Source organism: Malurus melanocephalus, unplaced genomic scaffold, assembly GCF_030028575.1.
Source record: "Malurus melanocephalus ecotype Western Australia unplaced genomic scaffold, MMel_1.1 scaffold_912, whole genome shotgun sequence".
NCBI lineage: Eukaryota > Metazoa > Chordata > Aves > Passeriformes > Maluridae > Malurus > Malurus melanocephalus.
The window spans coordinates 35095-53523 of record NW_026624144.1 but is presented as its reverse complement, the minus strand read 5'-3'; the positions used below and the strand labels follow the sequence as shown (position 1 = coordinate 53523).

The 18429-nt window shown below is 40.4% G+C and overlaps 1 protein-coding gene across 1 annotated transcript in view; it reads left to right on the top strand.

Moving 5' to 3' along the window:
- Positions 1 to 6: 6 nt before the first annotated feature.
- LOC130585543 (ubiquitin carboxyl-terminal hydrolase 32) overlaps positions 7 to 18429 on the top strand; it is a gene marked incomplete at its 3' end in the record, with an annotated part of 52953 nt that continues 34530 nt past the window's right edge. Inside the window, exons 1-2 of the mRNA XM_057386089.1 lie at positions 7 to 96; positions 18211 to 18338. Of these exons, the coding sequence (XP_057242072.1) occupies positions 39 to 96; positions 18211 to 18338 (186 nt within the window). The remainder of the gene's footprint in view (positions 97 to 18210; positions 18339 to 18429) is intronic.

The window sequence follows — 18429 nt, the reverse complement described above, 5'->3', positions numbered from 1 at the left end:
CCGGCGGGCGCCGCCGCGGCCATGGACTGAGCGGCACCATGGGCGCCAAGGAGTCCCGCATCGGCTTCCTCGGCTACGACGAGGCCCTGCGGAGGGGTGAGGGGGCGGCGGGGAGAGCGGAGGGTTGGGCGGAGGTGGAGGTTGGCGGGGTTGGGTGGCGTGGGGGGGGGGGCTCCCCTCGGTGTCCCCCGCCAGCGGGCGGTGAGGCGGCACCACCATGACGGACCCCGCGCGGAGGCACTTGCGGCGCTCGGGCGCTCCCTCGAGCTCCTTTACCCTCCCCTTTTCGCCCCCCACCCCGTTATTTATTTATTTATCTTATCTATTTATTTATGTGTCTCTCTCGCCTTATTTAACGCGGCYCCGGCAGGGCCCCGTCCCCGCCGCCGGTGCCGTTCCCCTCCCGCCGCCCGCGGCCCGGCCTTCGCCCGTGGCTGGCCGGCTCTTSGGCGGGCAGCCTGGAGAAATCGGGAAATGCTGCCCTCCCGGTGTGACAGGGCTGTCAGCTCCCGGCTCTGCCATCCCTGCCGCTCCTCGTGTTTACTTCCCCGTGCTCGGGGATCACGCATCTGCAGCTCCGCATGGAAAGATGGATGTGGCGTGCGTGGTTTTCGGGATTGATGTCGCTGTTTTAGCCCGGTTTTAGGGTCTTCCCGGAGGATTTTAAAGAGGAACTAGCGAAGGGAAAACATAAACAAGCTGAATGGTGAATGCTTGCAGCTGCAGGGCTCCAAGGCGACAGCAAGCTACACCCTGGCAGCTCCCTGGCTCTGGAACTGATAGCCAAGTCCAAGGACAAAGAGGGACAGGAATTTTCAGCAGTAAATGGTTTGCAGGTTGGACAGGTGTTTGTAAATGTTGCCCTATTGTGCATTCACGTGATGCAGTGCAGGTAAAGCAGCTCACCTGTTTGATATTTAAAGCTCTGATAAAATTCATAAGCTCAAGCCAATCTATGGCTGCCCTTTTTATTCCTGCTTACATGTGAGAGGCATGTCAGGAGTGATAAGGGAGAACTGGGAGGGAACCACTGGGTGTTAACTGAAAGAGAAACAAATTGATGTGAAATRGGATTTTTGTTAAGTATTTTCTCTTTTTTTTTATTTTTTTTTCTTGGTGGAGCCTCTGAGGGATGCCATGTCAGATAGGAAATGGAGCAACGTAGTGTCGAGCAGGAGAAACAAATGTATGATTCAAAGTCACTTGCGTTACATATTTTAAACATAACAGCCCTGAAGAATTTTCACTGCTAGTGAAAGTATAGGAAGTCTTTGAAAGCTTTGGTGCACGTATTTTTAGAAGAGCTACAGTTATAAATGTAGCTTGGTAGAGGTGTGAAGTTAAATATATCAGAAAGYGTTCGAAATAAGCTGTTTGGTGGAAAATACAGTCATTTGGTCACGATGTGTATTCTAAAGTTCCTAAATAAGAAAAAACGAGTGTTTTGAATTTTAAAGTTAGATTTAAACTCTTATATTGCTCAAAATCAGAATCAAGGAAGTTGAGATGGATGCTTGATAAATAGTAAGATTGATCTCTTAAAAAGTTCTTTGAAATTATTTCTGCGCAGTGAATATAATATTTTTCTTTGGGGTTTTTTTTTTAATGTTATTCTTCTCTATGTGAGGCATCCAATACTGTTTTTCTGTAGGAGACCAGAAAGGTTGTTTTAGGCACTCTGTTATAAATTGATGTTTTGCTAAATAACTATGTTGTTTACTTAACCAGTGAATCACAGTATGTATAAAACTGGCTAGTTATCAAAACATTATTTGTTAGACCATTCTTACTTCCACAGAACCTTGCTGGTACTTGTGGCATTTCTGTGGACACAAACAGAGATAATAGATAAATGCAAACATTAAAAAAGAAAGCCAAATATATTTATCTCCAATTAGATCCACCTTCTCTAACGTAGTTTCCTGGTTGTTAAAGGCCGAGAAAATTTTGTGTTAGGTGATATTGTACTAATTTTTCAGCTGGGAGTTCTTCATGAGTAATCACTAGTGGTTACCTGTACTTGTGGTAATCATTCAGAATRCTGTGATGGTGTTTTTGAGTCACCAATTTTAATTTCAGTTGTTCAGAATATCTGGGAAAAATGCTGCTTCTGTAAGCTTAAAAAAATAAGGCTGACTTTGAAGCAATTTCATTTCTTGCAATTCCATTTTGGTAGTAGCCAAAGGTTGTGAAGGTGAGGGGAGTTGTGGTTAAAGGCTCACAATATAAATAACTGTAGCTAAAATGTAACTTCTGTTCAAAGAGATGTGGGAGCCAGAGCTGCCTGGTGCTGATGGCCCTYTCCACCCTGGAACAGGAGACAGTCCTGCTGTTTTATTTTCTTCTGCTCCTTGGCACAGGCAGCTGACACTGCTGTGGTGACGTGGCCGTGTGGATGGGCACAGTGAAGTTGTCCTGTGTCCACCAGTGCAGGTCACGGGGAGCCTCATCAGCCTCCCTGATATCTGTGTCTGCTTGAGAATGGGAAGCAAGGGATGCTATTTTAGACATCTCTTTTTATGAATTTTGCCAATTGTGGTCATTTATTTATAGTTGCCAGAGGCACAGAGGAGTKTTGCTGTGGTAAAGGTATGAGGGGAGAACTGAGGAGAGCTATTCCTGACCCCACAGACCTCCTTCTGAYGATGGATTCTTTGTGAGGAGATGAAATTCTTGGGCAGGTCATTAGAGGTGAAGTRAGAAGTGCTTTGTTCCAAACTGAGCATAAAATTGTCAGTTATTTTATCAAACTAAATTTGTGATGGCATAAACTGCTACTGTGGCTCTTGAGCTTGTTGCTTTTTTCTTAGACCTAAGCTCCAGCAGCAATTTTCTTCCTAGGGCAGTGCTGCAAGTCAGTCAGTGTCCTGTTTTGGTGTGCTGCCTTTGATTTCCAACTCCTGCTTCTGTGTCCATCAGGCTGTCTGGGTGCTCTGTCCTCAGAATTTCCCAGTGTTAGGCCTTGCCTTATGCCAAGATGGTGCTGTAAAGCCTGCCTTATCTTTTAGTTGTTCTGCTGCCAGGCTTGACACCCAATTCCTTAAAGGGCTGCCGTTGGGCCAATAAAACTTTATAAAAGGAAGAACTTCTTATCACTATTATATTAGCCCCAGCACACCAGCTCCTGCACTGTGCTGTGTTGTACATGGAAAATTTTAATAAGAATTCTAGGAAAGAGAAGGCTTCGTGGTATTGATGGGCAGTTTATTTCAGATCTTTGAGGACTGTGTTTTCCAGTAGCTGTTAATGTGTTTTGCTTCAGTAGCTTTGAGAGGATAATCGTAGACTGAGCATTAGTTGATGTAGGTWCTTGTGAGTTATGAAACTCTAGAATCTGTAGTCAAAGTTTCTGTGARTGCTGCTTAGAGCAGGTGTAATTCAGGGCCATTTCCAGCTAAATTATCTATGCTAAATATTGAGTCAGGCTGCTTGAAAGAAATGGCAGTGAATAATCATGGATCAGTCAMATTTGGACCAGAGAGGAAGGAAGAATTTTTCTTCTGCTCAAAGCAAGGTAAAATTTTTGTTTCACGCGTGCAGAGTGGAAGAAGGGGAGCTGCCACAACACCAACAATGGTCASTGAGTTTAGAGTTTGGAGAAATGAGTGACTGCTGATAAATCCATTTCATTGTGTTTGCTCTYGTGCAGTGATCTCTGAGAAAAAGAGCAACATGAAAGCACAGAAATAGCTCTGTTGTTGGAATATGTGCATGCACATAAATGCCAGCTAATAGGGAGGAAAAACTTGCAGGTGTATCAATTGCATGGCTTTTGCCTCTGGAATTGTGGTTTTAAAGGCAGATTTCTTTCCTGGTTGTGTGTCTCTGAGATGGAGAACACCAAGCCTGTCAAAGTTACAAAAACCTGCTTTGCTCCACAAGAAGGTTGGTTAGTGTGTGCCACTAATGACTAATGYTGTGTGATGGGCAGAGGATAAATCTTGCTAATGACCTTTTGTGTCTTGATTGAATTTGAAAAATAGCTACATTTGTTTTATTTAAATCAAGGCAAATATATCTGGTGTCTGATCATTAACATCCTCAAGCGTACAGATATAATAAATCTGACAAAAGGATGATGGAAAACTTGTGCAAATATATAATCATCTGTTTGAAACTGTCAGTCTCAGCCTGGTGACAAATCCATGGACTCAGCCCTTGAGCCCATGGAAAACTGCATTTTATTACTCCAGATTATGAAATTAACTTTTTAAATCCCAAATGTGTTTTCAGGAAAAATGATCAGAGAACCATTTTAGTGGTTTATTCTCTTCTTTTCTGTATTCCATGAAGGGTATTGTTCTGCTTTATTTTCTCTCCTATCTGAAGAGCAGTGCTTGACCACAACAGGRAGGTGAAGGTTCTTCAGGATCTGATGTTTTCTGAGGGTATAAACCTGTGTCTTTCTGAGCCTTGAGTTTCAGAGGCATGTGATGAAAATGCCTAGAAGTCTCTTAGCCTTTTTTTTTAGCTATCAGAATGAATAGAATCCACTGTGGAGACAGTCTAGATAGATTCTACAGCGAGGCTTGTTGTGTCAGCCAGTATTTGATGGCTTCAGGGCTCTGTCATATGATGAAAGCAGGTATGAATGCAGAGCTTCACACTTCCTGTTTATAAAGCTGCAGAGCTGCAAGTGGCCGCTCAAATTCACAGAGCAGTAATTATTTCACAACTCTGGCATTCAGTTGTGGTGCTGGTTTGGGGAGGGCACCTCAGTAATCTCTGCTGAGCAAGTACTTCAAAGCAAGGGTGACTTGGGGAATTCTGCTTAAACTTCCACAARCTGGTGAGAAGATGCTTCTTAGGATCACAGAGTGGTTTGGGTTGGAAGGGCCTCAAAGCTCATCTCGTTCCACCCTCCTGCCATGGACACCTTCCATTATCCCAGGTTGCTCCAGCCTGGTCTTGGACATTTGCAGGGATGGGACAGCCACAACTTCTCTGGGCAGCCTGTGCCAGGGCCTCCCCACCCTCACAGGGAGGAATTTCCTCCTAATATCCAATTTAAACCCACTCTCTGTCAGTGTGAAGACATTCCCCCTTGTCTTGTCACTGCAGACACTTGTTAAAGTCTCTTTTCATCTTTCTTGTCAGCTTTCTCAAGTATTGAAGGGCTGCAATGAGATCACCCCAAAGCTTCTCTTTTCCAGTCTGAACAATCCCAATTCTCTCAGCCTTTCCTCACTCCCTCTGATCATCTCAGTGGCCTCCTCTGGATTCACTCCAGCAGGTCCAAACCTTCTCATGTTCTGCATTTGAGAGGGCAGAGAGGCARAATCCCCCCTTTCCTGCTGCCCACTCTGTGGGATCAGCCCAGGACATTGGACACATCCAGCTTTTCACCCACCAGCACCCCCAAATCCTCTCCCCAGCTGCTCTCAATATGTTGGAAAAAAAGTTGATTTTTAATCCATAATTCTTCATCTTCTAAATTGCAGCCACCACTTTCTCTTTTACCTYGGGTTCCAAGTTTAGAGAAGTGAACTCAGGGGGTTTCAGCCTCTTGCTTAGAACTACCCAAGTTATTTCCTTTTGGAAATGAGGAACATTGTTACAGTGAACTTAAGTCAGCTAACAGTAAGTTTCCTTTCCTGAGMTACCTTTTGTGGTCTTTAGGGGTTCTTTAAGAAATACCAGTTGAAAACTTAGAAATGAGGGGAAAATATTGCTGTGAGTGCTGTGGTTCTGTGGGAGCTGATTGCATCCTTTTAGCAGGTTTTTAGTAATTCTTAGATGGTTTCCAAAASCAACTGTACCAAGCACAGCAGAACCTTGGTGATTGCTCAAATGCTGGATGTGCAGGGAGTGATGCAAGTCTGAGAAAAGAGGATTTAAGAATGTAGGTGTTTCATAAATAAGAGAAAGTTGATCATCTTAAAGGAAAAACCCTCAAAAACTTGAATTATGATTCAGTAAGTGTTGGGAATCCTCTGGTTTCTCACTTCTCAGGTGAATCATGTCTCTAAATATGAGCAGGCTCAATATTAGCTGCAGTTTTGTCCTGTCAGCGTGTTACTGGAGATTCCAATCAAAGCAGTCAGGAAAGCTGCCAGGGGAGTTTAAATAGATATCATTCCAGCTATGGGGCTGGAGGTCACAGGATAAGCTGAACAAATCCTCATTTTGAGTGTWAAATATCTTGATATAAGTGAAAAGACCACTATCAGGCTATTCTGTATGTAATACATTTTCTTAGCTTGGTGTAGACTAAAACTGAGTCTTCCAAACATTTATTTGGATTATAGATTAAATATATTTCATAGCTCATAAAACTGAACTTTATTTCTTTTTTAATCAATGACATCAATTATTTTCATGGTCACCTCTTTCTAATCGATTTCTRCTTTTTCCTCCTGTAACACCAGGCTTTTTTTTTCAAATATATATGCCCAGAGAAAGTTCYTGAACTTTCATCCTTAGAGATTTCCAAGCTCTGCCTGGACAAAAGCCTCCAGAAGCTGGTTTGAGTTCAGCCTTGACCCAGTTTCAAGCACAAGGGTGAACCAAGTGACCTCCTGAGATACTTTCCAACCTGATAGATTCTATAAAATATTTCTTTTCAGCTTGAGTTTTGCCAAGCCATGTTTTGGTGAAGTCCTAAATCTACCTGACAGTGTCCTACAGAGAAAAAAAAAAAAAAGAAGAAGACAAAAATAGAAACTAGGAAGTTGTTCAGAATGAGATGAAGCATCTCTAATGAAATGTGAAAGAAAAAAAAAATAAGAGGGGACTACTTTGAATCCTGTTTACTTGACTTGTAGCAGTTTCAGGCTTTCTGTCTGCTGGCACTATGGGAGGAATGAGTAAAAAACCCTCACCCCTTTCCTCTGCTCAAGGGAACTCGGCCCACTGTCTCCTTTCATAAAATAAGYAAGGCATTCAGTTCTTTAGTACTCAAGAAAATGAAATCAGATTGAAAAAATGGGCCTCTGAAGGGATGACAAGCCTTGTGAGAATGAAAAAGAACATAGCATTAGCAAGTAATGTGATGAGGTGAGGCATGAAGTGTCTATTGAATTCTGTAAATTAAGATTATTGTACGACTCCTKCTTTGAGGTAGGACTGGTTAGGATTTCTCTGTATTTAGAAACCCAGATGTCACTAATACCTGTCATTCAAAACATGTCACTATCTTCTGAAAATTGAGTGTATTTTTGGTTAGGTTGTGAATTCATACACTGATAKAAATAATTTGGTATATGGGGGTGTCTAATTAGTCCTTGAGCTCTTATGACATCTGTATGACTTAGTTATTAATTCTCATTAAAATAATCCTGCTCTGTTGTGGCCCAAGAAGAGATTCCAAATACTGTAAGCATACAGAAGGCTAATGAAGGAGAGATAGGACAAGTGCTGCATTTTCAAATAGCAGAATTGTTTCTGTCCTGATGTTTCTGTCCTTTTTCTAAGCCTGGTGTAAACCAGAACTGCCCAGTTGGGGTTTTTAGGGCCTCCTTTAGGGTTCTTCTTTGCCTGGTAGTTTCCTAGTTTGAGTTTCTCTATAGGAAGGAAAGTTCTGYGGGTTAATTCTAATTAAGACTTTCAATTTTCAGTCATTTAAAAACAAGTTATTTCTTAATTTGTTCCATTCCTTGAAGCAGGTGCTTTTTCTATAAGTTATACTTAGTCTGAATTATTGTGAATGTCCATGTGATATTTGCAGTATTGAAGAACTACAAAAAGCATCTTTAACGTTTAATTTTCATATGAAAAGGTCATTTACATAATGAGACAATGAAGCCTTTGGGCAAAGATGAATGTAGAGAAGAAAAATCCATTAAGGTAGATTCTGCCTTAGAGTTTGAAAGGGCCTAATTCACCAAACTTTGAATGCTGGATTATTGCTAGCACTTACTGAAATAAAATTCCCTGTTTGCCTAAAGAGTGGCAAAATCCTAATGCACATTTTCTTTTGTGATGGCTTCAGGGACACCTCACCTTTGTTAGCAATGACTCCATATCTCACAGACTTTAGTGTAGCTTTAGTGTTTTCAGCTGAGCTGTGTAATAATATTTGGCATTTCTTTTTTTTCCATAATGAATTTGAACACCTCTGAGAAACGTGTTTTTTTTGTTTTTTTTTTTTTTTTTAATGGGTTTATGTTTACAGTTGAGCAGGGCTGACATAGTCCTTACAGGTGGGGTGTGTTTGGAAGGTTCATCCCTTTGAAATGCTGTTTTATTGAACTGGTGTAAAAGCTCTTCTACATTTCTGATTTGTAATGGGTAGAAACGTTCAGATCTTGTACATGGTTTTTGTAGTAGTTCACCAGATCTGCTTAAAAACTGAGACAAGTTATAATCAATCAGAATTTTTCTTTGTAGCCCGTTAATTAATTGATTCACAAGAAYAGCAATTAAAGAAAATCCCTTAATTATTTTAGTATATTGCTGATATGTGCCTAATAAGCTCTAGAGATGTGAGATTCTTGGTTAAATGATTGAATAGTTCAACAAAACCATTTTTCTTTTAAAAATATGGTCACATTTGCAACAAGGCCTTTTTTTTGGTGTTGGGTATGGCTGAGAAAGGTTTGGACAGGGAATCATCAGGCCGTTTGTAATGSCCAGGGTTTATTTCCCACTGTACAAATGTTACTTCATGTAAAAGTGATGCAAGCCCTGAAATAGTTGCTCCCTGAATCACTGCCTCCCCTGAAGGGATCAGCTGGCACAGGTAGGGTGACTTGGCAGATCGAGTGACATGCCCTGATCTCCAGGCTGGTTAAATCCTTCCTTTTCTCCTTTTAACCTGTCACAACCTGGGACAAACCTCTCCYATCCCATGGAAATGTGCTTTCCATGAGGTTTGTTTTGGGGCAAAACAAGATATTGATGATGTTCATGAAATGTCCAGGTTAATGTGGCCACCAAGGGGACAGGGATGCTCTTGGAACCAGCAGGACCAGCCCTCCCTCGTGATGGGGAGCACTGGACAAAYGGAGATGGGCAGAAATAGCGTCTGGCTTTGTCACACACTGCAGTTCTGACTTTTGGAGTGGTTTTAAATAGTCCCTGAGACAGTCTGTACCTTAAAAAGAGATGTGACTTCCTTTTGGTCAGGCTTTGCAGCCACAGGGCCAGGCGCTGCTCCGAGCCAGCAGCTACAAAAGCAAAAGGAATCTATAACACTTATTTGGATGATTTTTTTTTTTTTTTAAATGTCCTTTGAAGCTGTTTCGCTCAGTTTAGAGTCTGAATTGGGCCCACAAGCTCTGAGAGGCAATGTCACCAGACCAAAAAAAGAGATAATTGCATTCTGTATAAAAACGTAGGCTTCATCCTTTAAAAATAAAACCTACTACAAGCTCTTTGGAATTCCTCTTCAGAAAGAGTGCCTTTATTCACATTGTATCTATCTTTTTGTTAGCTGGTCTTTTCAGTTGTCATCCASTCCGTTTAATTTCATGTTAAGTATTTAATATAGAATGGATGCTTATGTTTCTTTTGTGTTCTGAATGGATGCTCCTTATCTCAAATATGGTGACAATGGCAGTGCTCAGGGTTTGTGACAGGAAGCTTTGGCAGCAAAGTCCTGAGCTGAAATATTTGAACAGGAATTGCTATCTTCCACTTTGAACTCATTGCTACCACACCAGTTCCTGATGAAGATTCCTTCTCCAGCTTCCTTATAGGCTCCTTTCAGATGCTGGACTTGTTTCAAATGATTAATTTTACTCCATTAGTGTGCAAAATTTGTTCTTGTAAAATTCTGAGACCTTGAATGAAATAAAAAAAAGTGGAAGAAACACAGAGCCCTAAACAGAACAGGAAGTACCAGATTGAGTAAGTCTGTGGATGTGGGGGAAAAAGAACTGAAAGTATTGGGATAGTAATTATGAGAACTTGAGTTTTGCAGATTGAATTTGTTCTAAAAATGAACTTGAATGTGGCATCATGAGTGTATTTTGGGCTGAAGAAGCACTTCTTTTCAATCCCTGTTTCTAGCTGTTAGGTGTTATCCAGAAACAAAATCTTACCCTGGAAATTTCCTAGTCTTGTCAAGATTTCTAGCACGTTTTCCCTCGTGATGTGATACAGTTAGATCCTGGATTTGAGTTTCAAAATTGAAMAAGTGGATTGGCACTTTGTGCAGCTGAAGCAGCAGCGCTTTGGGGTGAATGAGCAGCAGTTGGTGCAGCCTGGTCTGTGTTGTGTCAGGATCTTAGTGAGGGTTGTTATCCCTGGAAAAGTAATATGGGGACATTTTGGTCCCTGTTTTCCAATCTTGCATCTAACAGTGTGATTTCTCTTTCCCTAAAGAATTMTAATTGATCTTTTTGCCATTAACCAATTCCCCACTTTTTTTGTTACTACAGGTCAGCATTGTTTTCTGATCACCTTGTTTAAAGAATAGTGGGGTAAACATCTTGGGATAACAAATCTTTTTCTTTAAATAATGAGTAAATTGTGATGTTGATAGGTCMGAGGAAGAGGGAACCACAACATGCAGAATATGGGATAAATATCTGCAGAGGCCGGAGTGTTATGGGGATAGAGGTTAAAAAGCAGAATAGAAAAAAAATTGATAAATATAGAATCATAAAAYGTTCATAATTTATTATGTAAATGCACTGCTGCTAATAGAGACTGGAATGTCCTTGAGGATATCTTGTGAGTCTCTTCAGGGATTCAGGGAGGAATTCCAGCTGCTGTCTCTGCTCAGGGCACTGGAGCTCTTTGGTGTAAAGTCGTTCTGGTACCTTTTCAGTTTCTGTGGAACAATGGGCAGTGTGTTCATGTGAATCTGTGGAATTGGAGTCATCCCATCCATCTAAGCTGCAGAATGACTTGGAGCTGCTTTCCCATGCAGCTGTTCCAGGGTGGATCTAAATATGCTGTTTCATCCTTCCCAGTGGAGGGCCTTAGGAATAATGTACATCTGATGCTGAGCATCTTCAGGGATAAATTCTGTAATGTAAAACTGGTATGGCATCTTTCAGGATAATCCTAAATATGAATCCTGGGATTTTAATTGAGGATTCTTTTAACAGAAGATGCAGCAGTGAGTTTGGGAACAGTAATGCTAATTGTTTGCTATTGTCTGTTAAAAAATAAAGCTTTGATTTAGTTCTTGGTGTTCTACCAAACGTGTAATGGGGTCCCAGAACTAACCACATGGGCATTTTGATTTTATTTCTTCACTCCCTGGTCCAGTGTCTGTATTTGTGATTCTGCTGGTATTTTTCAGCCATTCACAGCTTGTGTAGCAAGCTTGTCATTATGGGTTTGTAACAGTGCAACAGGAGACAGAAATTTGGGACCTGACACTAAAATAGTTCTCTTTGCCTCTGAGCTGGAAATTATATTTTAGACAGATTTGTCCCCAAGAGTTGGGAATAGGAGGGCTGGAAGTAGAGAGCCTTTTGTTGGTTGTATAAATACACACGTGTGGAGTATTTGTGCCAGAACACGTGACGTGCAAGTGAGTCATATTTTTGCTCTGACTTCAGAAATTAAGATGTAGCAATGTATAAATATTATCTGAATCTTTTATTATTTCTGTCATAGTGTGTAAGTACTGTGCTTTACCAGAGTTGGCTCTTTTAGCTGCCAGAGGCCACTGCTGTAGTGAATATTTGATCAAATCTACACCATCAATCCCAAATTTGAACTCCYTYCTTGYCTCTCATCCTCACTGAAGGTGATAYRAAACTCTGYCTTCCAATGCAGAAGTTGTTGCTWCTGTTTGACTTTCAGGCTTAGMCTGTAATTTTTTATTTAAAGAACAATTCATATTACAGCTGCATTTAGTGTCTTTGGCACTGTTGGGAGACAGGATATGAAATATTTGTTATATTAMGATTTATTTTGTAGCGCAGTCCTTATGTAGTGTTTGCATTTACATAGTTGGCACTTGCCTTTCATTTTAACAGGGTGTTTATTTCTTGGAAATGAGTTATATATTGCAATTTTGTGAATCTTAACAAGCATAAATGTCTAGATTATTTTCATGGTGGTAATAAAACAGAAGCAGCTTTTTTGAATTGTGACAGAAGCTGCTCTGCTCACCTGTAACAATACAAACTTTCAGTGTATTTGCCTGAAAAATTCATGAAGGGACAGTTATTATTATTATTATTATTATTATTATTATTATTATTATTATTATTATTATTATTATTATTATTATTTTCTCTGGCTATTATGTTCCAGTTCCTCTCCACACTGGGCTTACTGGGAGAGTTGTCACCAAACCTGTGATGAGCTTTGCTGGCAGCAAAACATAATGCAAACAGCACCATGTCTGATGGAGATACAGAGGGTAAAACAGGTTGGGAATGCTGGCATTTCTTGGGGATGGGAACTGTGAGGAATAAGCTCTTTGAAGATTAAAAGTGTCACATAAATGCTAAATATCCATGTTACGGAAAATTGGCAAATCCTATTGTAACGACTAAATCTCCTTGCACTCCCTGCACAGGAGATGTTAAACCTTTGATATGCATTAGGGGAAGGGCTGATAGAACCAGGAAAAGCTTTATCCACAGGATGAGCCACTGCTACCAAAACCAAAGAATAGGTGGGAGGAAAAAAAAATGCAACTGGATTGAATAATTCCTTTTTTTTTTCCTAATACCCAAACCATGGTGTTGTTATCCTTAAATTCCTGTTATTGGTAAATGTTAAGACTGTGAAGTCTTTCTGGAGGTGCCATGTGTAAATGGARTGGTGCCATTTCTGATACTCCAGTTATGAAAGATTCCTGAGRAGTGGATTCATTTTTCCATTAGGGAAGGCAGGATTTTTTTTGTCTGTGTTTTCTCCCAAAATATTCCCAAGTGAATTCCTTTTTAGCAGGGGTGTGTGGGTGTGGAGGTTGATTTTTTTAGTCATAGCTGCTTCATTTATCTCGATTGTGTTTTGCAGTTGGTTCCTCCAATTTGGGGTTGTTCCCAAACACACTTTACGTTCACTTGCACATTTTACCTCTTTGAAGCTTTTTAGTAATTGCTTTGGTTCTTGACAACTTCATAACCACAGCCATTAAGTCACAATAAAGACTAATGAAAAAAGTAATAAAATTTCCATGTATAACTAGGATGAAGATTCCTAGGGGAAATATTGAGCGAGTGATTACAGGGAAGATAATTGTCTGGTTAGAGAATTATATACCCTGTGAGTTTGATATCGAACCTCTAAAATTGTCACTTAAAAATCAAAATATTGGAGTTATGAAAACCTGAGCTGGAAGTGAGGAAGAACTTGAGACAGGTGAATTTTTATTGCATTCTGAAGGATGAGCAAGTTGTCAGTTTTATTAGAATTCAGGTTTGGTTATTTTTAGTAAAGAATAAATGCAATGTTATGCTGATGGTTGCAAATTATCGCTTGCTTTGTGTACTTGTGATCTGCAGGGCTGGTGGGATTTTGTTTTTTTTAAGGCACTGACTTACAAGCTGCTTTTCATCCAGTAGTGACATTGGAAATTCAGATTTTGTGTGTGTGTGTTTGGAGAGTGCTGTGAGCATTTTGATGCTTCCTTTTCTGGGGAAAAGTAGCAGTACTTTAGTCAGAGGAGCTCAAAAGATTCTTGAACCCTTCACCTTGACTGACCTTTTTATCCTGTGTTTTCTCTTCCTGCTTATGCAATACTTTGTTTCCTGTTTTGACTTTCAGCATTGTCGATACATCGCGGTTTTCTGCCTTGGTTGGTCTGTTTTGGGTTTTGTGCTGGGAACCTGTGAGGCAGAATAAATCCTTTCTTTTCATGTAGTCACATGAAGTATTTCAGGCTTTGGAGACAAAGATCAGCTTTTTGGTTGTGGTTGCTGCTGCTCCTCCTAATGGCAGTGATGATTTGCATGGAGCTTTTGTGATTCTGGAGGTGTTTCTGTGTCCAGTTAGTTCTACCTGATGTTAATTGGTCAGTTTATTGTAGCCAGGACAGATTAATTCCACATTCCCTGAGTTAAATTCTTGAGATTCTGCCCTTTTCACTGATTAAATCAGCTTTTTAGTGGTAGTTTGTAGTGCTTTTACACAATTTCTTAGCTCATTTATCACCCATCTGCCTGATGCTGGCTGGAATTTATATCCATTTTAGTGTTGAGACCAGACAAGGAGAGGTTAAGTGTCTCTTGCCTGGATGTCTCTGTCCATATTAAGAGTTCAAATGCTTTTATTCTTCACCTTTGCTCYATCAGACAAGTGTCTGCTCTGGAAAGGTCTCATTTTGTGTTTCTCAGCATTTCACATCYGTGTGTTTCCATTTTGAAGGATAGTGGGGAAAGCATTGTAAGGGAAGGTGTTTTTGTGGCTGAACTGACTTTGCAAATAAATATTTAATAGGAATTTGAAATACCTGCATCGTGGTTGCTYTTGATGTCACAGGCAAGGTGTACAGTAATTTTTAGCTCAACTGTAATAAATCCACAAGGCMTGACCAACCACTTCTTTTAACCTTTAAGCAGAGATTGTTGTGTGTAGCAGTTCTTATATTCCTGATGTCAGTAATTACATCATCAAAAATGTATATAATCAAGGAATATTTAAAGTTCCTTCTTACAGTAGTATCTAATTCTAGAGCTGGGCATCTCAGCTTTTGCATAGTTTGAGTTTCAGWTGCAGTTTTAGTCCAAAAGGAAAACTCCAGGATGACTTGGTGATAAATATGTGAAGGCAGAGCAGAACCAGGTGGTTTCCAGCATGGGSCAGTTTTGGAAGGCACTGCACATTTCATTACCTGGAATTAAAAACAAAAATGTGGGGTAGTACATCCATATAAAAGCCTGAAGTTTAAGTAACACTGAGAAACTAAAAATATCCTCTGCAGTTGGTGAGCTGAAGGTTTGTTACAATTACTTTAAGCTGGGTGACATTTTTAGCTGAGGTTGCGTGGTTTCATTTAAACTTTATTAAACAAACTGGAGCTGGAATATTCCCTGGAGAGCTGGATGCAGCACTAATCTCCTGTTAAACTGTCTGCAGCTTTACTGGAAACCCTCCAGCTGAGGTGGCAGGGGAGGTTTGTGTTAGCAAAGTTACCACAGGCACAATGACAGGCTGGGACTTGGTTTCATTGGTGGTTTTTGGAAGATAGATAGATTTTTAAGATAGATAGATTTTTAAGAATTATCACACAGTATCTAATTATTGAAACTTGGTTTTATTAGCTTGAAAAAGAACCTTACAATCAAAAGGTCACTTCTGTGGTCTGAAGGTGTAAAGAATTCGATGTGCAGTTCCAACTGAGTGTCTTTCCTTGCAATAATATTGAGGTTGTGCCACCTGTTTTTGGCAGGTGGGATGTGAAGATGGCTTTTACTGTGTTCACTACCACGAACTCATTCTGGGAAGTTGTCAGTGTCTGTTTTTCCCTGTCAGGTTGTGAATGCACCGAGGGTACACCCCATAGTGTGGTGTCTGTCTAATGACAGCAGCTTGTGAATGCTCTTCTCAGAGGTGTTTGCAGACACCTGGCTCCTGGAAGTGTTTGGGCAGACTGTGCCTTTGGAAAAAGTGAATATTCCTAATGAAAGAACTTCAGTCAGTGTAGGAAACAGGTTTGTCAGCTACACCCGTGTCTAAAGGCAACATGAAATATCCCTCTGTGTTCTGTGATGCTTCCTGTGTAGGGCTTGTGAAATCAAGAGAAAAAAAGCAGCTTCTGGGGATGTGAGTGTTCTAATTTCTAATATTATTATAGTAATAGATGTATTGCTTCTAGAAATGTTCCTTTAATAATTGAAGACTTAGTTTTATTTCCTCTCAAAATGCCATCGTGTTCTATCTCTGTTGAATAATTGGTACTTTGGTGTTGGGATTTTGTATTCAAATATTTTGCCTTCCAGACTTGTAGTAAACATTGATAATATCTTTGATTTATACTCTGCTCATTTCAGTTGTACTTTCATGTGCATGGATCTAAATGTATAATGAACTTATCTTTACAAAGCTTTGCAGATGATTTTAAATGGCCAGCATCAGTCATTTTAATGGCTCCTGGGGAAGGAATGGAAGTAATTACCTTTGCTGTTATTCCRTGACCTTTTTTGTAGTTTCTGCATGCAAACAATAATACCGAGTGGGCTCTGGCAATAATAACTTGCTTTTGAAATGTAACATGGGCTGGCACTATCAACTTATCATTGCTGTTAAATACACTGATAGTGAGGTTCTTTTKGAAGGCTTTGGGAGTATTGCTTGACAAGTCCTGCTCACAGCTTCCTCCTCATCTTGGCTGGCATCTCAATCACTCACATGGATCATGGCAGAGATGTTTATATGGGATTTTCCAACTCCTGAGCACTGCCTGGAGTGCACCCTGGGCASTCAGGGGTGCTGTAAGCATCAGCTTAGCAAATGCTTTGTTTGTATAGAAACTTCTTTCTCAAATAACCCTAAACCAGTTTGGATTAAACGGTGAGGAGATGAAAAATTTGGCAGAGGGGGAGAAAAAGCCAGAACACAGAGTCTTTTTTTGTTAAAAAAATGTGTGTGTGYRCAGGCATAGAAAARCTGCAATAAATGAGAATATTTTCATCCAAGAGCTGTTAGATTTAGTCTGGGATCCAGGTTGTTTGCTTTACTTTGCCAAAACAACAAAGGCARCAGCTTCCCCTTTCCTTGTTCCCTGAGCAATCCCAACACTCATTAAATGTGGGGAGTTGTCCCTGCTGGCTGAAGATTTGCTGTGGTGACGTTTTKCTTAAAGGTGAGAGGAGGTGAAGCACTTCCTTCATTTCCTCCTTTTCTGAGTGTTCATTAAAGCATCACCTGTGAAGGCACAYGGTGACTCTGGGTAGATGTTAATATGAAATAATGGAATTGAAACACCTTGTAAGCCAGGTAACAGTATGAGACCAGCATTCTTCTGCCATCTAATTAAAGCAGGCTCGTTTTAGTAAAACAAGATATGTGATAATGATAATCACCACTGTGCTAATTGATAGCTCTGGTGCTGTGTGGGTCATGCTTGAGGGTTTATCTCGTAGATACTTTGATTTTATTTTTTCTTTCTGGTCAGAAGTACCCAGAATCCCTAATAAAATTTGAGAAGAAACATAACCCAATTTCTTTTTTTACACACAATTGTTAAGTGGAGCCAACATCTGTTTCAGTGTTGACTCGGATTAAAATAAGGGAGGAATSTTTTAATGTGATTTAAGGATTGATTTTTGCTTTTGATGAATGAATTAACTGAAAAGTAGAAGTTTTACTGAGTGCTGGATTAAGCCCTCAAGTGCTCTGTTTTATTTTGGCTGACAAAAAGCTCGAAAAGCCTTTGGCCATGGCAGTGTTGTTTCTGCTTGTGTTCTGATAGCAGGGCAAGGAGAATGCCTTGCTATAAATTCAGTGCCTCAGCTCCCATGTGCAGCATCATTTCCCTGGGCTTSTGCATGGTAAATACTCCTTCTGCATCACAGAACTTCCAGGGATCCTGTGCCATTCCCTGCAGCTTGCCTTTGGACAAAGGCTTTGTTTTGTTCCACGAGATCCTTCCCTTCTTAAAACACTTTCTTGGAAAGTTGCTTGGTGCTCRTAAAATCTGAAGGCAGCACTGCTTTCCAGGGAGCTCCCAGCCCAGGATGAGCAGGGTGTCACCACATTTTCCACCTTTACACTTGTGAACAAGTTTGAACAGGTGTAGCTGGCAAGCAGATTTTGGATGTGCAAGGGAATTTCAGGTGAAGAATTTCATGTAATCCAATGTTTGATTCCTATTAAATCACGTCTTGCTGCTCTGTCTCATGAACATGCAGTGGTGGTGAAGTATTTTATTTGTTTTAATACAGAAAAGCAGACTGGTTAATTGATGAAACTGAATTGCCTGAAAGATGCTGGTGGAGCTCCTCTTGATAATATTCACCGCTGTTGGTTGCAGATAATTTCTCAGGCTTAYATGCAATGCTAAATTGATCATAAAGCTGGTTTATTTTCCTTTGTGTGAGGAGAATGGTGCTGAATTTAGAACAAATTACAATACACCATTGTAGTCAGAAAACTTCAGCAGTGAGCTGTTGTTCCCATTGATGGTAACTACAGGGCTGCTTCCCTTCTCTCTTTTCAAGCAAGATTAGATTATCACATCTCATTTTCTCCASTCACATTTTCCCACTCTTTAAGGGAAATCATGCATTTCATTTCCTCCTGTCTTTTGATTGTAAAGGTAAAYGTAAATGGAGGATTTTGACATTCCTTAAGCTGTTACCTTTCTGTAGCATCCTCATTGACCAAACCCTTTTTTGTTTTCTCTGTTTTCAGTTACAGACATAGAACTGAAACGGCTCAAAGATGCTTTCAAGAGAACTTGTGGCCTCTCCTATTATATGACCCAGCAGTGCTTCATCAGGGAAGTTCTCGGTGATGGGGTCCCTCCCAAAGTTGCTGAGGTGAGCTGTGAACTTGCTGTTTTCTTTGGAAGCCAAAAGCAGTGGGAAATGGGCAGCTGGAGTGATGCACAGCAAATGTTGATGGAGTTAA